The sequence below is a fragment of the Neltuma alba genome, unplaced genomic scaffold, assembly GCF_004799145.2.
Source record: "Neltuma alba isolate B1F8T4 unplaced genomic scaffold, ASM479914v2 tig00012584_pilon, whole genome shotgun sequence".
In the NCBI taxonomy this organism is placed as follows: Eukaryota; Viridiplantae; Streptophyta; class Magnoliopsida; order Fabales; family Fabaceae; genus Neltuma; species Neltuma alba.
In genome coordinates, this window is record NW_021637036.1 from 43,667 (window position 1) to 61,329 (window position 17,663).

Consider the following 17,663-nt stretch of genomic DNA (forward strand, 5'->3'; position numbering starts at 1 on the left):
CTGATGTCGATATTGGACAAGCACTACTCCTAACAAAATCAAAGTTCTCAGCGGGCATCTTCTCTTTCCATGTATGATTTCGTCTATCTACCAATGGATTACAAGTCCAATACAATACCTACTATCTAAGATTAGTTCTATATCTTGCACATATTAACGGCTCATGACTGCATGTTTCCTTGGCAGGAAATTTGAGCATGACAAGAAGCAATCGAATCTGGCTCACACGTTTGTGGATTACACATCAGCAAGGGATGCGTTTGTGTTTCCAGCAATTCAAAGGGCAGAAACGGCCTGGTAACAAGAAGTGGAAGGTCTGCGAGGTTGCTAAGGCCCAGTTTCAAGTGGGTTATCAATTCTTAGTTTGGAATATTTTTTATTATTGTTTATTGACTGGACTTTATTTTGGCAACTTTTATGGCAACTTTCTGGGACTTTGTGATATGTAATACGCGTTTCATACCATGTTTAAACTTTGAATTATTTTATTGTATTATGTACTGTCAGGCGTGGGCTTCTGCTGCACTTTATTATGTTTTTTAATTTTCATTCCATCGTTTATGAGCAAAGTTTCATTTTTGCAAGTGCTCTATTATTCACTGGTGTATACTAAGTTCTTCACACTTAATAATAAATAGTTATTCTATATGTATTTGTCCTATAAAGTTGATTCACAATTCTTATATGTTTGTTTTCTTTGTTGGCATTCCGAGTGTAGGAGGTAGGCTCAAACATGCGGTGCTGGGTGCCAGGGATAATAATAGAAATCCTCTTCTATGGGCATAGTAGAAAATTTTGTTGCTTTTTTTTTGGTTATCATGTGTAATTTTCAGTTCACATGCGAAAACCATGCCAAAAGAATCGAATGGGATTTAACCACATATTTTAGGATAAAGTCGTCCTTTCATTGTAGACAATCAAGCAGGAACTTATTTTCGTTTCATGTAAATGTGTCTGCATTTTACTTGGTGATTCGACAAAGCCTAAAGGGCAGATACCATTTGACTTCCATTTAAAAGTAGTTTGCTGGAATCGTAATAAAATATTTCTGTTTCAAACTTTTAATGTAAGTTTGATGCACTTTATTTGTGGATGGGACAAATGGTAAATGTCAGCTGCCATTTGTCTTTCATTTTAAAGTGATGCCTATATGTTAAGACAGAACTTTGATAGACATGAACTTATGTGCTTCTCCATATGTGATTAAACAGGGGTCGCATGGTAGAGGACATGAACCAGGCCATTTCAATAATAAAAATGGTACCCTTTTTTGATTGTGAGGTATGGAGTTTATTATTAAAAATTAAAATGATAAGGTTTTGAATTGAAGGATTTCTTTTTTGAAAGTTCTCACTCAAAGTTATTTTAGATTGACTTACTTATAATTCTAATTTTTTTAACAGTATTTATAGTTGATTTAAATATCATAAAACTCAATATCTCTTCAAATATATTTTCCATCAAATAGTTTAATCAGAATTGAATTTCAACCTTATTTTAAAGCAAAAATATGGCATTTCTTACTTTTAAAATGATATACTTTATTATTGGGTTTTGAATATCAGATTTGAGTCATCATTTAACAATATCCGGTGTTATTTGTATAGTTAGTGTTAAGAGAGGATCATATTGTTGATAGTGAGAACGTTGAGTCATTGCTCCTGACTTGTACCAACACTAACGTTTGAGACTTCCATTTAATGGCATTGCATATGTCATGTTCCCATCTGCATTCATTATTTGTTGACCTCGGCCAAATGTTACTTACCCCTCCTTTACCACCTTTAAGGATTTTTATGATAAATTCCCACACACACGCACATTTGTTTTATGCATCAATCATGTGTGTAATTGTCACCGTGGTGATTATCAACATATGAATGGATAGCATGCTTATAATCTCAGTTTCTATTTGTGTGTGTGTGTTTTCTCAATATAAATGTCCAGATAAATCGGGGAAATCTTGATACTGAGACGTGCTAATGGGAACAATACTATTTTGAAGTTTCAGAGCATTAATTCACCAGATGACTAGAATGTTATCCTGCTAAAATGTGCTTAGACTTACCTAAGCTTAATTCTTATGTGTCACTAAAATGTGCTTAGACCATTTTCTTAAACTTGGGTCTTTAAAAGGATGCCCCAAATATGAATGTTTTGCAAACATTTATAATGACTTCTCCTTCTTTGAAGATGTTTTTCTCAAATGCTCTTGCACCATGTTTTGATTAGCCTGTATGTTCATAGAAATTATACTCTAGCAGCAAATTTTATGTAAGCTTGTATGTCACATGAATGTTTCATAAGAAAATTATATTTTTTTACAATATATATGCTTGACATTTTGAACATTTAAATCGGGGCAAATGAAATTTCCTGGTTTTGGGGGGATGAAGTTTTCTCAAGTGAGACTGGGGATAATATTTTAAGGTATTTCTGTTTGGCTATGAAAAACTTCAAAGCTAATGACTGCCTTTTCTTCCACCAGGGTCTCATCTTGTGCCTTGGATTAAAGGAACCTTTTGTGTTTCACTGAAAATCTGATCATTCCTCCTAAGAAATCCTTGATAACCATAGAAGCAGGAGGAGGAGGAGGAGGAGATAACACTATTGTTCAATGGGGTGATAGTTTAATAGGCTTCCATCTCTTATTGTGGTTTGATTAGGTAATGCATTTCATTCTTTCTTAATTTTAAGAAACTACAGTCATTCAGTTATTTTCATCATTCAAGTGTCTTTTAGACCATGATTCTATGACACATACACCGTGTCCTTTATTGTTGTCTCAAGGTGATTTAACAGACAAATATGCTTTATCTCTTTGAACATGTCAAGTAGCATAATTTGTCATTATCATTCATCAGAGTTTTTATATGGGTCTAATAGAAATTTATCATACTTCATCATCTAACAGATTGCAAATATATCCAGCATTAGCTTTGGGCTCCCCCACTATGTTCATGACATGTTTGTTATTGTTTCTTACTTACTACACTTTGCAAATGAAATTGGCACGATTGCTTTATATTTTATATTCTAAATATTAAGTTCTCCTTACTTAACCTTATGATTGATATTATCATGATTGCATTTCTTATAATGATGTATAAGGAGTTCCTTTGGAGAGGGGCTGAGGTTGAGTCCTGTTCATCAAAGTGTTTATGAACTACGAGTACCAATACCAAGAGTCAAAATATGTATGGACCCAGTTCTGGCCCTTTCACCATTGCAGTTACAGTTCTCCTCTATATCGTTCACTTTAAAAACACTTTCATAATTTGTACAGATACGAATATGCTACTTTGACTCATTGCCCTATCTTTGATAAGGATGTTTACAATTTTGCTGTGCCTCCCAACGTGCCAGCATTGCCTCTTGTAAGATACACACTTGGTTATTTCTTCTGCTTATACAGTCTTTGATACCTAAGATTTGGGAATGGAACAAAGTATTAGGATGGAGTGATTCTCTTTTCACTTTATCTGTATCCATATTTAAGCTGATTGTTGAGTGTTCTATGGTTTTAGACTCTTTGATCTTGTTCTTGACAACTTGATTCTCTTGATGTTTTAATGGTGATTTGTTTTTCTCTCCATTGTGCTCATTGTAGAAAATGAAATTAAACCTTTTCAGTTACAAACTTAAAATATCTTATGCTTTATAATATCGTACGCTTTATAGGAGTTTACTTTTGGCTGCTAACCATAGTAAAGTCAAGCCTTTGAGGGTGGATATGGTAGCAATCTGAGCTAGCATATTTTGAGGGAGGAGATGCTGAAAAAGGCTCCACCAATGGAAATTGTATGGTATTTGGTGGTTGTCTACTATTGAAAATAGATGTTATATAAAGATATTAGTCAATCCAAATATCATATACTGCTGCACATAGAAGGGGGAAGAGAGTATTATCAGATTCAGTATGAATGTTTGGAAATCATGATTTGCTACGGCTGTCTTTCACAATGTCAAGTTTACTCTTGTGAAACCTTGAAAGAAAAATCTCCAGTAATAGGATATTGTGTGCACACAAGGATTTCTTTTGTTTCAGTAACTTTAGCCTTCATCGAATATACGTCAGTATTACCAAATTTTAATCCAGGATTTTGGTATGGAGAGATCAAGACGTCATATTCTTGATAATTGACAAAAGAAAAGTTAATTGACAATAAGGAAGATAAATGCTGGAGATGTTGGAAAGCCCAATGGGCCTTATGGGCCACGTCCAGTCAGGTTGTCTAATGGAGATTTAGGATTCAAACTCATACTCGGTTCCTATATGTAAATAAGCAAAATTTTGGATTGTTCAACTCAGTTTGACTTTAAAAGACCTTGTATTAAATTTAGAGTGTTCAATTACAAATACAAATACCTTACATTTAGAGTTTTTGTTGTTATTAACATATATGTTTAGTCGCTGGCTTAGAAAAAGCTAAGAGGAACATAGAAATATTGAGAAAAAAGGTATGAAGCAAATGAGCTTGGTGCAATCTTTAACAAGCAAATACTCGTAATACGGACAAGATATTGAGGCTGGGAATGGTCTCCTTTTGAGTTTGGGCTAAGTAATTTATAATTAACTAACTTATCTAACTTCTTTAATCTAATTAAATTAGTTAAATGGTTTTATATTAAGGACCGGAAGAGTATTTGGTTTTGGTTCTGTATTTGGAAGTTCGCTCTGCCATTAAAATGGCATAAATGCCAAGCTTAGTATATTTTAATTACAATAGATCATTATAAATTTATGGACGGGTTTATTTGTTGATACAATTTATATGATTTGAAATAATGGTTGCTTTTAGCCTCAACATCTTCTTTCCGTTGAAACTTCATTCATGCGCAGTTTTGCTTTCGTTACTTGGGCTTTTTGGCTGGTGCGTATTCTCATGTGAATAAAAAAGTTAGAAATAATTTCTTCATAATAATATTTTGATTGGAATTTGGGTATATTAAATTAAATGAGAGGCATCATTATTAAATGAGATTTCAATTGAAGGCTTAAATGAACAAATTAATAAATAATTTTAAATTTAAACAATATCTTAATTAGAATTTGAATATATGAAATATCATAATTAAATAGTATGTCAATTAGGCTTAAATAGAGAAATAAATAAATAATTTTAAATTTTTATATGTGCTTTCTAAATTTGGTATCTCTAATTTAAATTCCATTTGAATGAATTAAAAAAAAAAATACTCCTATGCCGTTTATTACAATATTTAAAATCTAATTAAATATTTTAGTCCTTATATTACATAGGAGAGAAATTTTTAGTTAGATGCAACATCACATACATAAAAACTTGATTCAATCACTTTATCAGTATCCATTTTACAAGCTGCCCAATTTTTCAGCTAAAAGAAAAGTAGAGATAAATTTAATTAGAAAAATATGTACACCTGATTAGAGGACACGTAGCTGTAAGCATGATATTTTTATATTGTGAAGAAGTTTCAAATAAATTCAATATAATATAGATTTCACACTTAGCCAAAATTTTTAAAAGTGCTTAGCTTGGTCTGAACAACATTTTTTTTTTAAAAAAAAATGGTTTAGAGCACTTTCGATTTACAACTAATTAACAACTTTAAATTAACTTATGAGAAACTATTGAGCAAAGTATTTAGAACTTGAATTACTTAATTAACATTATTGATGTTGAATTTGGAAATTATCTAATTCATGAACAGAAAATTATCTAATTCATGAACAGAAACAATCAAATAAATAAAAACACCACATACTAAATAAGTGGGAAAAAAAAGAGAGAGAGAATAGATATATTAATTGAAGAGTGACTCTTGAATTTTTTGGATACTTTGGAGCCAAACGCCAACTCCATGTCTCCTTTCCCCCTCTCTACTACTCTTAACTTCTTCAATTTGAGCTTCTACGTCCTTCTCCATATTTGGCCAAAAAAAAATACGTCCTCTTCATAGCTTCAAGTCTTTCCATTATTTAACACACAAATTCTTTGTTATATCTCATATGAGATCTCCCAGTTTTTCCATATATATCAGCTTTTCTCACTTTTGATCTTTCAAACGATGCTAGTTAAGCTTGCATTTAATCCAAAATCAAAACAGCAAAATACCAAAGTTAGAGCTTTTTCATAAATTTTTGTCATTTCTTCGTGTGTGTTTTTCTTTCAAAATGAAAGAACAGCACATGTATGATAGTTTGGGCTTACTTCGTACACCAAGACATTGCAATATTTTATGAGTTTGCATGAGACAGTCGATGATACAAATTGGTGGGATTTGAAAAGTAAATTGAAGCATCTGATGTCTTACTTGATCTTTATTTTTCTTTGATAAGATGGACATTGATTTATTCTTTAGAATGCTATGATTTCTTTCTTTTGCTTTCGTTTATTCTCACATGCATGAACAAGTTAGGAATCATCATACAAAAGATCGCCATTCTCGAGTTGCCAATGAAGCAATGAATTTTTTTGTTTTGAAATATGAAAATTATGTTTTCTATGGCTTCAAGGTTTGATTAGAGTTTGACTCTTAATTTGAAGTTTTGCTACTGGATCAGATCTTGTATTGTTAATTGTTACATACATACACATATGTAATATGCGTCTAAGCTTTTCACTACTAAATATTAGATAAATAATTAAATTAAAAATAGCTCCACTCTATTATTGGTCATGGACTGATAATCATTTGACTCGATTTAAGAGACGAGAATCACAATATATTATTTTTGAAAGAATATAATGACATTTAAATCTTAAAAGAATAAATTAATGATAATTGGATCTTAAAAAAAATTTTGGAAAAATATTGAGACATTTGCAAATAGGATTCCCAATTGTAAATTAAAAGTTGCATTTCAAACTTAAATGCCCTGTCTGCAGTTAAAATTCATCAGTTTATAATTGTGCAAATCAAATATTTGTAACTTTTTAAATTTTTCTTTTCAAAAATCTACAATATACATTTACATACGATATCATCGAGTCCCTCACTACAGTTATTAAAACTAAAATAACTATTGTAAATTAAAGTCCACTCAGTCAAAGGGGAAATAAAATAAAGAAGAAAAAATATCAAGAAAATTAACTAGCTTTAATTAAAAATCATATAGCTCAATTAGTTAGTCAACCAGCACAATTACAAAACATTGACAATATTAATTATTGTAAACAATATTCAAGCACACGAGTACAAGGTCTCACCAGTTCGCTGTGGTGGCTTCCACTCGTTATGATTCGTGTTATTAGCACTAAATTCCTTGCTGTAAATATTCAGATATAAAAGCAAGAGTCAAGAAATCAGTGATTAGGCATCCCAAGATGAAAACAAATAAGGCAAGAAAAACATTAATTTTGAGTATTGTGCAAGCTAAAAATTCTATAAATCAGACATGGGGACCAATATATACAAGCACTAACTCTAAAAGGAAAAAATAAAGGGAAAAAAATTAGACCAAACTTGCCACTTGTCGTCTGATCTGGTTTAAGCACTAAATTGGTCATGGAGTAAATCGGTAGAAACTAGGGTAAATCGGCGATCAATCGGGTTGAATGATTATGTTATGATGTGTTCCATTGTTCCTAATTTAACTTCTAATATTTCAATTACTATAGATTTGAGTGAACCTTAATAATAATTTTGGTATCAATGATTATTAATTTTAGTTATTGAGGAATGGTAAGGATGAACATTCTCAATATTGTTATACTTTATTATTATTACAATCAAACTATTATTGCACTTCCTTGTATTTTGTTATTAGTGATTATTAATATTATTGTATTTTGTTATTTTTAATTAAATTATATTATTTTAATATGATTGGTTTGATCTCGTATTGACCTTGGTTTGACGCACTGACCTTTCAACCTTGACCAGTTTAGTGTCCAGTCCAATCTTTTGTTCTTTGGTTAGAAGCACATCTATTAATAAATAAATAGAACCACACCACCGTGCTTGGTAGAATAAAGCAGGAAAAGAAATTGGACAACAATATACATACATTACACCATAGAACTACAATATCACCAAGAAAGAGACTTGCAAGTTGAAACAGTTTTAGATAGAACAAAAGACTATTGACCTTAAGCAATTATAACTACACGGAACTGAAAGCAGAAGGATGGTAATTAATTGGAAAATAAAATAATGGCCGGATAATACTGGCAGCCTAAACTAAAAGAAGAAGAAATAAGGCAATAGGATGAAGATCGAGAAACTCATTAATAAACAGAAATGAATCATCAATATGAAAATATCATCCAAAATCTATTGAAATCTGTACTATTCATAAGAAATTAAATGAATGATGCATCTTACTTCAGATTCAGAACCAACAGAAAACACACACATAAATAAGCCCTCAATCTGTTCTAAAAGTCGTTCAAACACATTAATATAATGCTATAATAATACAGAAAGGAATCCTATAATAAAACTCCTCATCAATTGATATGTTTTGGTTTGGTTTTGGATTTGTTTTAGGATATGTTTTAGTTTTGGTATTTGCTAATACTCATATATTGTGGAACAGATACTAAGGCTTGGAATGCAATGGTCTTCTTTTGAGTTTAGGAGCTCCTTTAATTTGGGCTTGCTAGGCCTTTGAACATATTTCACTGCATATTTTTTACTTGTTTGAAATCTAGTTGGATTGTTGATTTGTTCGCTATTATTATGCTTCATTAATTTCCTAGTGTTTTAAGTAATTAATTATGAATTAATACTTGGTTTTGGTTTTGGTTTTGTATTAGGAAGTTCGCCTTTACTATTATACGTGCATAAATGCCAAGCTTGCTGGTATTCATAATTCCTAAATGATGATCACACCTAAAAAATTACAAGCTGGAGCATTTTAAAATTTTTTTTATAAATTAATTTTTTTTGTATACATTTTTTTTTCATTTACATCCCAATTAATTAAATTATATGCCTTTCTAATCTCCTTGTCCCACTCATCCTTTCTATAAATAAGGGTATATTATTAAAAAAAAATATATTTCTTACATATTTATTACCTTTAACTAATTTTAACTTACTTTTTAGTTAAAATAATAATTCAATTATCTGTAACTAATAAAAAGAATATAAAAAGTAACATATATTCATGGTTCGTTTGGCGCACCTTTACAGGATTTGAAATTAACTTGTCCTGAAAAATGAAAGGTGGTCAGAGTTCAGTTCTTACCTTCGCTTTTGAGTTGCTTTGGTCTCTTGATCCTCACACAAATGAATTGGTCATACATCATAATTTTTTAATTAGCACTTAGTAATAGAAATATTGTAATCAGTTATGTATTAATTTAAATAATTTTTCTTTGTTAAATTTCCAGATAATTACAAATAGTTGCAACTTGCAACTAGTTATGGTTTGTAATGATCATTATCCGACTCAAGTCTTTTCTTTGTTCCAAATTATCCGACTCAAGTTTGAAAAAAACTACATAATTAACTGTTTACAATGAGTTCTTGAAACATCTAGCCCTATCATAATTAAAAGAATTAATTTTATTAATGCTAATATTTAGTTGTTAAACGAATATTAAAATTAATTTTACGAAAGATATTTTGATTGAAAAATAAATATTTCGTTTCCTCGTTATTACATATTATTTATATAAATAATTATTACTTAACATATAATTTTACGTTAAAATATGAATACGAGTTCTTAAATTCCCAAACCACGTAGCTTAGATTCTTTCACTGTTAGATTGGTCAAAAATATTAATTTATTGAATTAATGAGTAAGATCTAAGGTTGAATAATTTTGCTTTTAATTTTCACAAAAGAGATGTTTTCAAGATGCGAATAATTTCAGTGAATTGTTGATCAATATTTAGAGTCTTATTATAACCACCAAGAAAGGAAAAACGCAAAATAGATTATTGACCAATGACCATTGCTCTGTACGTACAGAAGGGTGTAATGGGAATCAAAAAGTTTACACAAACAGGAAAGCAAAATAAGAAAAACATCAATAATAATACACACACACCATGTTTGGTGGTCCTTTAATTTATTTTAAAAAGAAGCTAATCAACCTTCAGTGATATCATTATCAAGGAAGTCGTAAGAACCAATGAGGAAATCCAATCCCCCAGCAGTAAACCAATCTGCAAATTATAAAAAGCCAATTAACTGAAGAAACAATTAATAATTTCATGAAGAGAAAAGAAATGAAGGAATCACAACCAAACATTTGCACGCATACATAATCACACGATGCAATGGCTACCTTTTAGCATTCAATAAATAAAGGATAGAGCTGGGCCAACATTTTGATACATGTCAAAAACAATATGCTTATTTTTTATATCCATAAAGCGTAAAATTATATTACGCCATGAAAATTAAAAGAACAGTAAAGGATAATGTGTGCGTTGATGTTACTAATGTATTTACCTTGAAAATTTATGTTGACGTCATCTGACGTGAAGGGCTGAAATTTTGATTGGAAATTGTGTTTGGCGTCCCATTCCAAACTGTTCCACCAATCTTCGTGTCCGCGGATAATTAGTTGTTTGGCAGAGTCGGAATGAAGTGGTAGCCTTTTCAGATTTGTACATCTTCCTATATTGATGGTTTTTAGGGAAGGAAAAGACAAAGCGGTCTTATGGATGCTCTGAAGCTTTGGCATTCCATACAGATGTAGGTTTACAAGAGAAGAGAATACACAAGAAGAATCCTCATTCTCATCTTCCTTTATCACTTCTTCCACTGATGCACAGTCACCAATGACAAGTTGTTGAAGATGTGGAGCATGCTTGAGCCATGTGACATGCATTAAGGAATGGCAACTAGAGATAAGCACGCTTTGAAGCATCCTTAGACAATAAGTGTCATCATAAATACCAGAATAATCTTTCAAACCAGATAATCCAAGCAGACCCAATTGTTGGAGGTGCTTCATTTTTGAAATGCATGCCAATAATAAAGGCATCTCTATGGTGTCCAAACCACCGAGGCGAAGAGCATATATACAATTTTGCAATTTACGTGACTGAAGTAACTTGTTGAGGCCTTTTTCTGTTTCTATTCCAACATTTATTTCCTCAATTTTTGGCAAAGATTCCACCTCCTCTATGAATTTTTCCTCTGCTTCACCATTTTTTCAAGTTCCCCGTCGTAATAAACTCTCAACACTCTTAATTGTCGAAGACTTGATATCACTCCCGATGGAATATTTACAATATTACCATCTCTCAAGGACAAATTGAATACCTTCAAATTCTTCAAATTCTTCAACTCCTTCAACTCCTTGGGATAGTCAAATCCATTTATCGTTAAAAAAAGATATTCTAACAGAACTAACTCACTAATTTCTTCAAGTTCACATATATCAGGACAACATAGTTCTAACACCTTTAATTTGGTCATGCATTTCAGGTTTTGCAAATATTGTTTACCACAATGCCTCAACAATAATGTTACTAAATTAGGATAAGTTACAGGTGCTACATGCTGTACTCCCCTATTCATGATTGAAATCCTCTCAACAATTTTCCATTTTTCAACATCATCATGAGATGTTGTTATCGCATCTCCTTGTACAAGAACCCTTTTAATTCTTTTATCTTGGTCACAAGATAACCACAATGCCATCTCTCGAATCATATCATGCATCTTAAACGAACGACCTAAATCAACATTATCTTCAACACTCTCCAACAAGCAGCAAAGCTTCAACTTTGCAATCACAAATTGACCATCATTACGAATGTCTTGTATGCTTTTTGTCATATCTCTACAGATAAACCCCTCCCCTATCCATTTATCAATGATATCAGTGACCCGAATCTCATAGTCTTCTGGATATAATGCACAATATAAGAAACAATTTCTATGAGTATCATCCGGCAACTGATCATAGCTCAACTTAAGGATGGAAAAAATTTTGTCTCGAAATCTGTATTGGTCCATGGAGAACTTGTCAACTTATTTTTTGAGCACTCCCATACGTTAACATCTTCCACACCAGCCATGGCAATTCCTACCACAATTAACGCAAGAGGCAGCCCTTTACACTCTGCTGCCATTTCTTTTGCTAGGTCTCTGATCCTAGGGTCGTAGTTTAAAGTTTCTTCTGTAACTTTGATATGAAATAACTCTAATGCTTCTTTTTCATTCAAAAAGTCCACTTTGAGTGGTTCTGGAGCTTGCATTTTTGCGCACACATCCTTCAATCGTGTTGTGAGTAACACTTTGGACTCAGAGTTTGAATCTGTTGGATGAGGTACCCCCACCAAATTCAAGTCCAATCTCTCCCACACATCATCCAGCAATAAAACAAATTTTTTCCGCTCCAACGCATGCAAAATCTTTGAAGATTTTTCTTCTCGACTATTGCAAGAACTCCAAGCAACATCTCCAATTCCTATTGATTTTCTTATAGTATCCATGATTGCATCCAAGTTACGCTCTTTGGATACTACCACCCAAATCACAAGAAAATCAGGCTTTCTCTTCCCAAGTTCATTACTAATTTTCTTCAATAAAGTGGTCTTTCCACCCCTCCAGTCCCATATAAACCTATGACACCAACATTATTTGCTTCAATTCTACTCCATACTTTATCAAATATCAAATCTTGCCCCACAGTCTCCTCAAGAGGTATTTGACCAATTCCTTTACGCGATGGCTTGCGCGTAATTGGATAACCCTTAACAAATCCTTGTCCCTCGGCTGTTAGATCATCTACTTTAGTGAGCATCTTGGCAACATTCTTTCCCAACTTGTAGCTTGACTTGCAATTCTTGGGACAACACTTACTTAGGCAGTTGTTTTGGATTTCTTGGACTCCTTGATATAGATTATCTTCTACTTCCTGTGAATACAAAATCATTAAGTTTAATGTTTCTTTTCTCCTGTTTTCTGAATCTTTACATAAACTAATTAAGCACACTTTCATATTAAGTTTTGATATCGAGATAAAAAATTATGTATCTCGATATAAATGAATGGAATTTTTTTGGCCAAATATGAATGACAATTTTTTGACAGAACAAGCTGAATGATATTGTTAAAGATTTTGGCTGGGCTTGTTTGGTTTCCATTTGACAAAACAGCTTTTTTTTTATAATAATTTTAAAAACAAAAAAAAGCATGTTTGAAAACAGTTTTTGAAAAACAAAAAATATAAAATATGTTTTGTAAAACAAAAATGATCAAAACATCAGTACAATATTTTATTATTTTTCTGTTCAACAAAATTATAGTAAAGGTAGAGAATATTGTATTTTTATTAGGGTCAAAGTGTATTCAACATCCTAAAATATTTTACAAGGTACACTTAGTACCCGAAAACATTTTAGAGTGCAAAAAAGTGGAGCAATGTGTCCCCTTTCAATTAACAGTCTACTAACATTGGGTTTCCCCCTCCCCTCTCTGCTTCCTCCCTCCATAGCTAAGGAAAAGTTTAGATCACTTTTGATTTACTACTAACACATTTAAATTAAATATAATATTATAACTAACTTCTTTAAAAAAATAAAGTTATTATTGAAAAAATTTGCATATTAAAAATTTTAAATCTGAATCATCTACATGATATTTTGTATGGTCCAGATTACATTACAATAATGAGCACATGGTGCTCATTGCTATTATGAGTAGTGAATGAAGAACCGTATAAAACCATTATGCTCACAAATACATGTTCTCGATTTGAAGTATTATCTTAGCTATGTATTTAATAGTATACAAAAGATAATCAAGTGTACATAGTGTTCTAATTATATTTATTTCTACGTACTTTTCTTTTAACTGAATAATTGGACAGCTTGCGATATAGATACGGATAAATCAATTTTTATGTACACAATACGTATGCTTTCAAATTAAGTTTTAATTATGCTAATATAAGGTAATGTTGTTTACTTAATTATGTCCTTAAGAAAGATACATCTTTACTTTACATTATATACCCATTAAAATAATTATTTAAAAAAAAATCCGCATCATCCAAATCAGATCTGGATGGTTCAGATATGATGAGCATATAATAAGTTTGGGGTGCTCACCACTCTGATGAGTACTGAAACTAGTTTTGTTTTTATACTGTGATAAAATTTCAAATAAATTCAATATAATATGAGTTTCACACTTATCCAAAAAATTTTAAATGTTCTTAACTAGCTTGGTTTGAACTAAGACATTTAAATTAAATTATCATAAATTATTGAGCTAAGGGATTACTTAATTAACAACATCATTGATGCTGAACATGGAATTATCTAATTCATGAACAGAAACGATCAAAGTAAATAAAAAAACACCACATACTAAATAAAGAAAAAAATGTAAAATGAAGAGTTCGTACCTTTTGAATGTTTTGGATACTTTGGAGCCAACCACTGACTTCATATGTCCTTTGCCCCTCTCTGATACCCTCAACTTCTTCAATTTGTGCTTCCACATCCTTCTTCACAGCTTCAAGCTTTTTCCATTTACTTTCTAGAGATTGCAGATTCCCTTCCAACTTACAAATAAGCCCAGCTTCTTGTTTGGCGCAACCACACAAATACTTTGTAATATCCCACATGATATCTCCCAATTTCTCCATATCTGCTTCTCACTTTGATCTTTCAGATGATGCTAAGCTTGCATTCATCCAAAATAAAACAGAAAAATGCTAAAGTCAGAATTTTTTTCAATAAATATTTTTCCCTCAAAATGAAAGAACACCACATGTATGATGATCTAGGCTTACCTCATACACCAAGTGTCACACCCCAAAATTTAGGGGTGACCGGTACGAAATATGAGAGAACTCACATTCCTAAAGCCTTAGAACATATGAATAAACACTTGCCATAATAATTACAATACCATTCATATAGAATAGATCTCTTGTAATCAAAATATACGGCCATTAGTAGAATTCTGCAAATAACTCACAGGTACAACACAAAATAAGGAGCTCCCTCCCACAACAATACGGATATTCATATATTCATATATTTAGAATAATAAATGAAGGCAAGGGTCTGCTTATAGATTATGTAGAGGTTCTAAAAAATAAATAAATAATTACATTAATGTAACTCAGTTTTACCTCAATTAGTGGTTGTTCTAAGCTTTGATCAGCAATGAGTTTTTTTTCTTCCCCCTCTCTTTTTTCACCATTCGTTTGAAGGCGCAAGGTTAACTGTGCTATCTAAGGCCAAAATAAATTTTACTAGTGAATAGCATCCGTTAATAAGAATAAGATAAAACAAATACTAAAATAAGTAACTTGTATAATACAACAAGGTTGATTTACGGCTACTTTTAAATTAAAAAAATTACCATAACATGAAATATATATAAATATAAATATTTTCAATATACAAAAATTTCTAAGGCATTTTAACAATGTTTTTCTGAAATCAAATCACGAGTAGAGTTAAAAAACATTTTTTAATGGAGGACTTCAACCGAAGAAACAACAAGCATGGACACACAATCCACGAGGGTAAATAACCAACAAGCGCAGTTAAAGCTACGAGTACAAGCGTAACTGAAGCTATGAAACAAGCTTCAGAACAATGTTCACGAGTACCAAGCAAGCTCAATATTAACCACGGCGCACCAATACAAGCACAGTCGAAGCTACAAATACAAGTGAGATTGAACTCATGATCACAAGCGTAGTCGAAGCCCCCAATAACAAATGTGGGAACAATGCCCATGAATAACAAGCACGGCTGAAACCACGAATAACAAGTGAGCTCGATATTACCATAGCACGCCAAGGGCTAATAGCACCGTTGTTAGCAGCCAGTGTTCTGTACTCAGTCCTCACAAAAATCATTTTCAAGAATGCGTGGAGCCAATTTATCATCAGTAAAAAAGAATCTTTTCTATCATTGAAAACATGTAAAAAGAATATTTAACAAAAGACCCCAGCATAAAAGTTCATAAAATCTCAAATTCCATCAATGAACAAAAATCATTTTTTTCGAGTAATAATAACTCAAACAAGAGCATTTCAAGTTGTAAAAAGAAATTTACAATATCAAACAAGTAAAAACGAATAATGGTACAATTGAAATGAAGTTGTTTTGATGAAACAATATTTGAAAAATATGGGTGTCCCACTATTCCCTTCATGAACTTAAACTTCAATTAAGTTCCTTTTGCCCTTCTATAGCATAAGCCTTAGCTTTCTAGCAAATGTTACTAGCCTCCCAATCCAATTCTTCTCTTGAACAAACACTTCAAGTGCCATCCACAATTCTACTCATAACCCTCGGACAATCTTAAATTTAAACCAATTCAATTCATACATTCCTTTATCAACCAAAACGCTTTATTATTATAGAGAATACTTGCCTCAGGTTCAATTTAGTAACACATTCTTCAACGTTATACCTCACAATAAATCATATCTATCCATCATACAATTCGTCAAACACCTGGTGTGCATACATTCAGTACAAAAGTAAATAAAAATCACGATAGTCCATAAATCATCAATCACACAAATCTCAACTAACCATCAACCTCACAAAATTTTCCGCCTCAATTCCTTAACCAGACCCAACTTGCAACGGAGAGAGAAATTATAATTTGAAAAAGAAACCAAAAGATGCAAAGGATATTTACCTACTTCAATCGGACACCCCCACCACCATCTTCCATTAAACCATATTCCCAATTCCTTGCTTAAACCACACGGATAGCATCCACCACCATGACATACAAAACAGAAAATGAAGGAGACGAGTTGATGATGCAGAAAAGAGGAAGAGGCAGCGATCAAGGGAGATGAAGGATGAGTGAAAGGAAGGCGACCAGGACAGAGTAACGGATGGCGACTTTGTAGGTAGGTCGCCGGTAAATTTTTTTGGTGTCTTGCAACCCCCCTCGTTCCAGAAATTTCTCTCCCTTTTCTCCCTTTATTTATTTTCCCCAACCCCACCCCACCCATTTCTAATCATGTGCTGGCTAAACCAAAGCCGTGTAAAAAATAATAATAATAATATAACATCCCGTGCAAAATTCACAGATCCATGACCCAGATGCAAAAATACCGTGGAATATGAGGAAAGCGATTGAACAGTACCGCAGGAACTACATGAACAAGCAAGAAAAATGGTTTGAAAGCAGCCCAACTGGGGAAATAGTTTTAGTTAGATGGTACCCACCCCAAGCTGGATGGTGTAAAGTGAACACGGATGGAATGAGAAACAGGGCGGGAGAAGCAGGAGGATGCGGGGGAGTAGTAAGAAGGTCTGAAGGAGAATGGCTGGGAGGATTCACATGTAAGCTAGACTCAAGTGATGCAGCGGCAGCAGAGATCTGGGGAATCATAGAAGGACTAAAACTATGCTGGAATCTGGGGTTTGAAAAAGATTTTAATCGAGTCGGATGCAGAAGCCATAATCAAGCAGATAAATAGTGAAAGAGAAATAGCAGGGGATCCCGCTTTAACGAAGCACATACGAGAAGTAATTCAGCAAGATTGGATTCTGAAATTTCAACATACTTACAGAGAAAGCAATAGATATGCGGACAGCTTAGCCAAGATGAGCTTAACTCTGAGAGAGAGATGGGCACTGTAGACCACGCCGCCAAGCAGTATCCTCGAGATATTTCAAGAAGACGCTGCAGAAATGGATCCGCATTCGTGCTCATCATCGGAGTGCTCAACACTCAAAACGTCATGAGAGACCCCTATTTTTTTAAAA

At 32.5% G+C, this 17,663-nt stretch overlaps 3 protein-coding genes and 1 long non-coding RNA gene across 4 annotated transcripts; all 4 read right to left on the bottom strand.

Moving 5' to 3' along the window:
- Positions 1-9,925: 9,925 nt before the first annotated feature.
- LOC114728946 (disease resistance protein RPS5-like) lies at positions 9,926-11,832 on the bottom strand. The gene is made up of 2 exons (XM_028915891.1): positions 10,396-11,832; positions 9,926-10,106 (listed from the first exon to the last, which is right to left on the bottom strand). Exons 1-2 carry the CDS (start codon positions 10,931-10,933, stop codon positions 10,030-10,032), a joined length of 615 nt encoding a protein of 204 aa, XP_028771724.1. The 5' UTR covers positions 10,934-11,832; the 3' UTR covers positions 9,926-10,029.
- LOC114728943 (probable disease resistance protein At5g63020) lies at positions 11,074-12,392 on the bottom strand. Its single transcript, XM_028915889.1, has 2 exons — positions 11,921-12,392; positions 11,074-11,801 (listed from the first exon to the last, which is right to left on the bottom strand). The coding sequence occupies exons 1-2, from the start codon at positions 12,390-12,392 to the stop codon at positions 11,074-11,076; spliced, it is 1,200 nt and encodes a 399-aa protein (XP_028771722.1).
- Positions 12,393-12,481: 89 nt separating this feature from the next.
- LOC114728944 (probable disease resistance protein At1g61190) lies at positions 12,482-14,695 on the bottom strand. The gene is made up of 2 exons (XM_028915890.1): positions 14,312-14,695; positions 12,482-12,817 (listed from the first exon to the last, which is right to left on the bottom strand). The coding sequence occupies exons 1-2, from the start codon at positions 14,552-14,554 to the stop codon at positions 12,482-12,484; spliced, it is 579 nt and encodes a 192-aa protein (XP_028771723.1). The 5' UTR covers positions 14,555-14,695.
- Positions 14,696-14,731: 36 nt separating this feature from the next.
- Positions 14,732-17,590, bottom strand: LOC114728947 (uncharacterized). The gene is made up of 3 exons (XR_003738694.1): positions 17,466-17,590; positions 15,047-15,148; positions 14,732-14,874 (listed from the first exon to the last, which is right to left on the bottom strand). It is a non-coding gene; the product is annotated as an uncharacterized LOC114728947 (long non-coding RNA).
- Positions 17,591-17,663: the final 73 nt, after the last annotated feature.

Excerpts from the sequence above, each read along its gene's own strand:
- LOC114728946 (XM_028915891.1), bottom strand. The coding sequence starts at position 10,933 with ATGCCTTTATTATTGGCATGCATTTCAAAAATGAAGCACCTCCAACAA. Across the intron at positions 10,107-10,395 it reads CGTCAACATAAATTTTCAAG|ATTGGTTTACTGCTGGGGGA; the intron begins GTAAATACATTA and ends TATAATTTGCAG.
- LOC114728943 (XM_028915889.1), bottom strand. The coding sequence starts at position 12,392 with ATGGATACTATAAGAAAATCAATAGGAATTGGAGATGTTGCTTGGAGT. Across the intron at positions 11,802-11,920 it reads CTCAAAAAATAAGTTGACAA|AAGACTATGAGATTCGGGTC; the intron begins GTTCTCCATGGA and ends CATTATATCCAG.
- LOC114728944 (XM_028915890.1), bottom strand. The coding sequence starts at position 14,554 with ATGGAGAAATTGGGAGATATCATGTGGGATATTACAAAGTATTTGTGT. Across the intron at positions 12,818-14,311 it reads GTATCCAAAACATTCAAAAG|GAAGTAGAAGATAATCTATA; the intron begins GTACGAACTCTT and ends TTGTATTCACAG.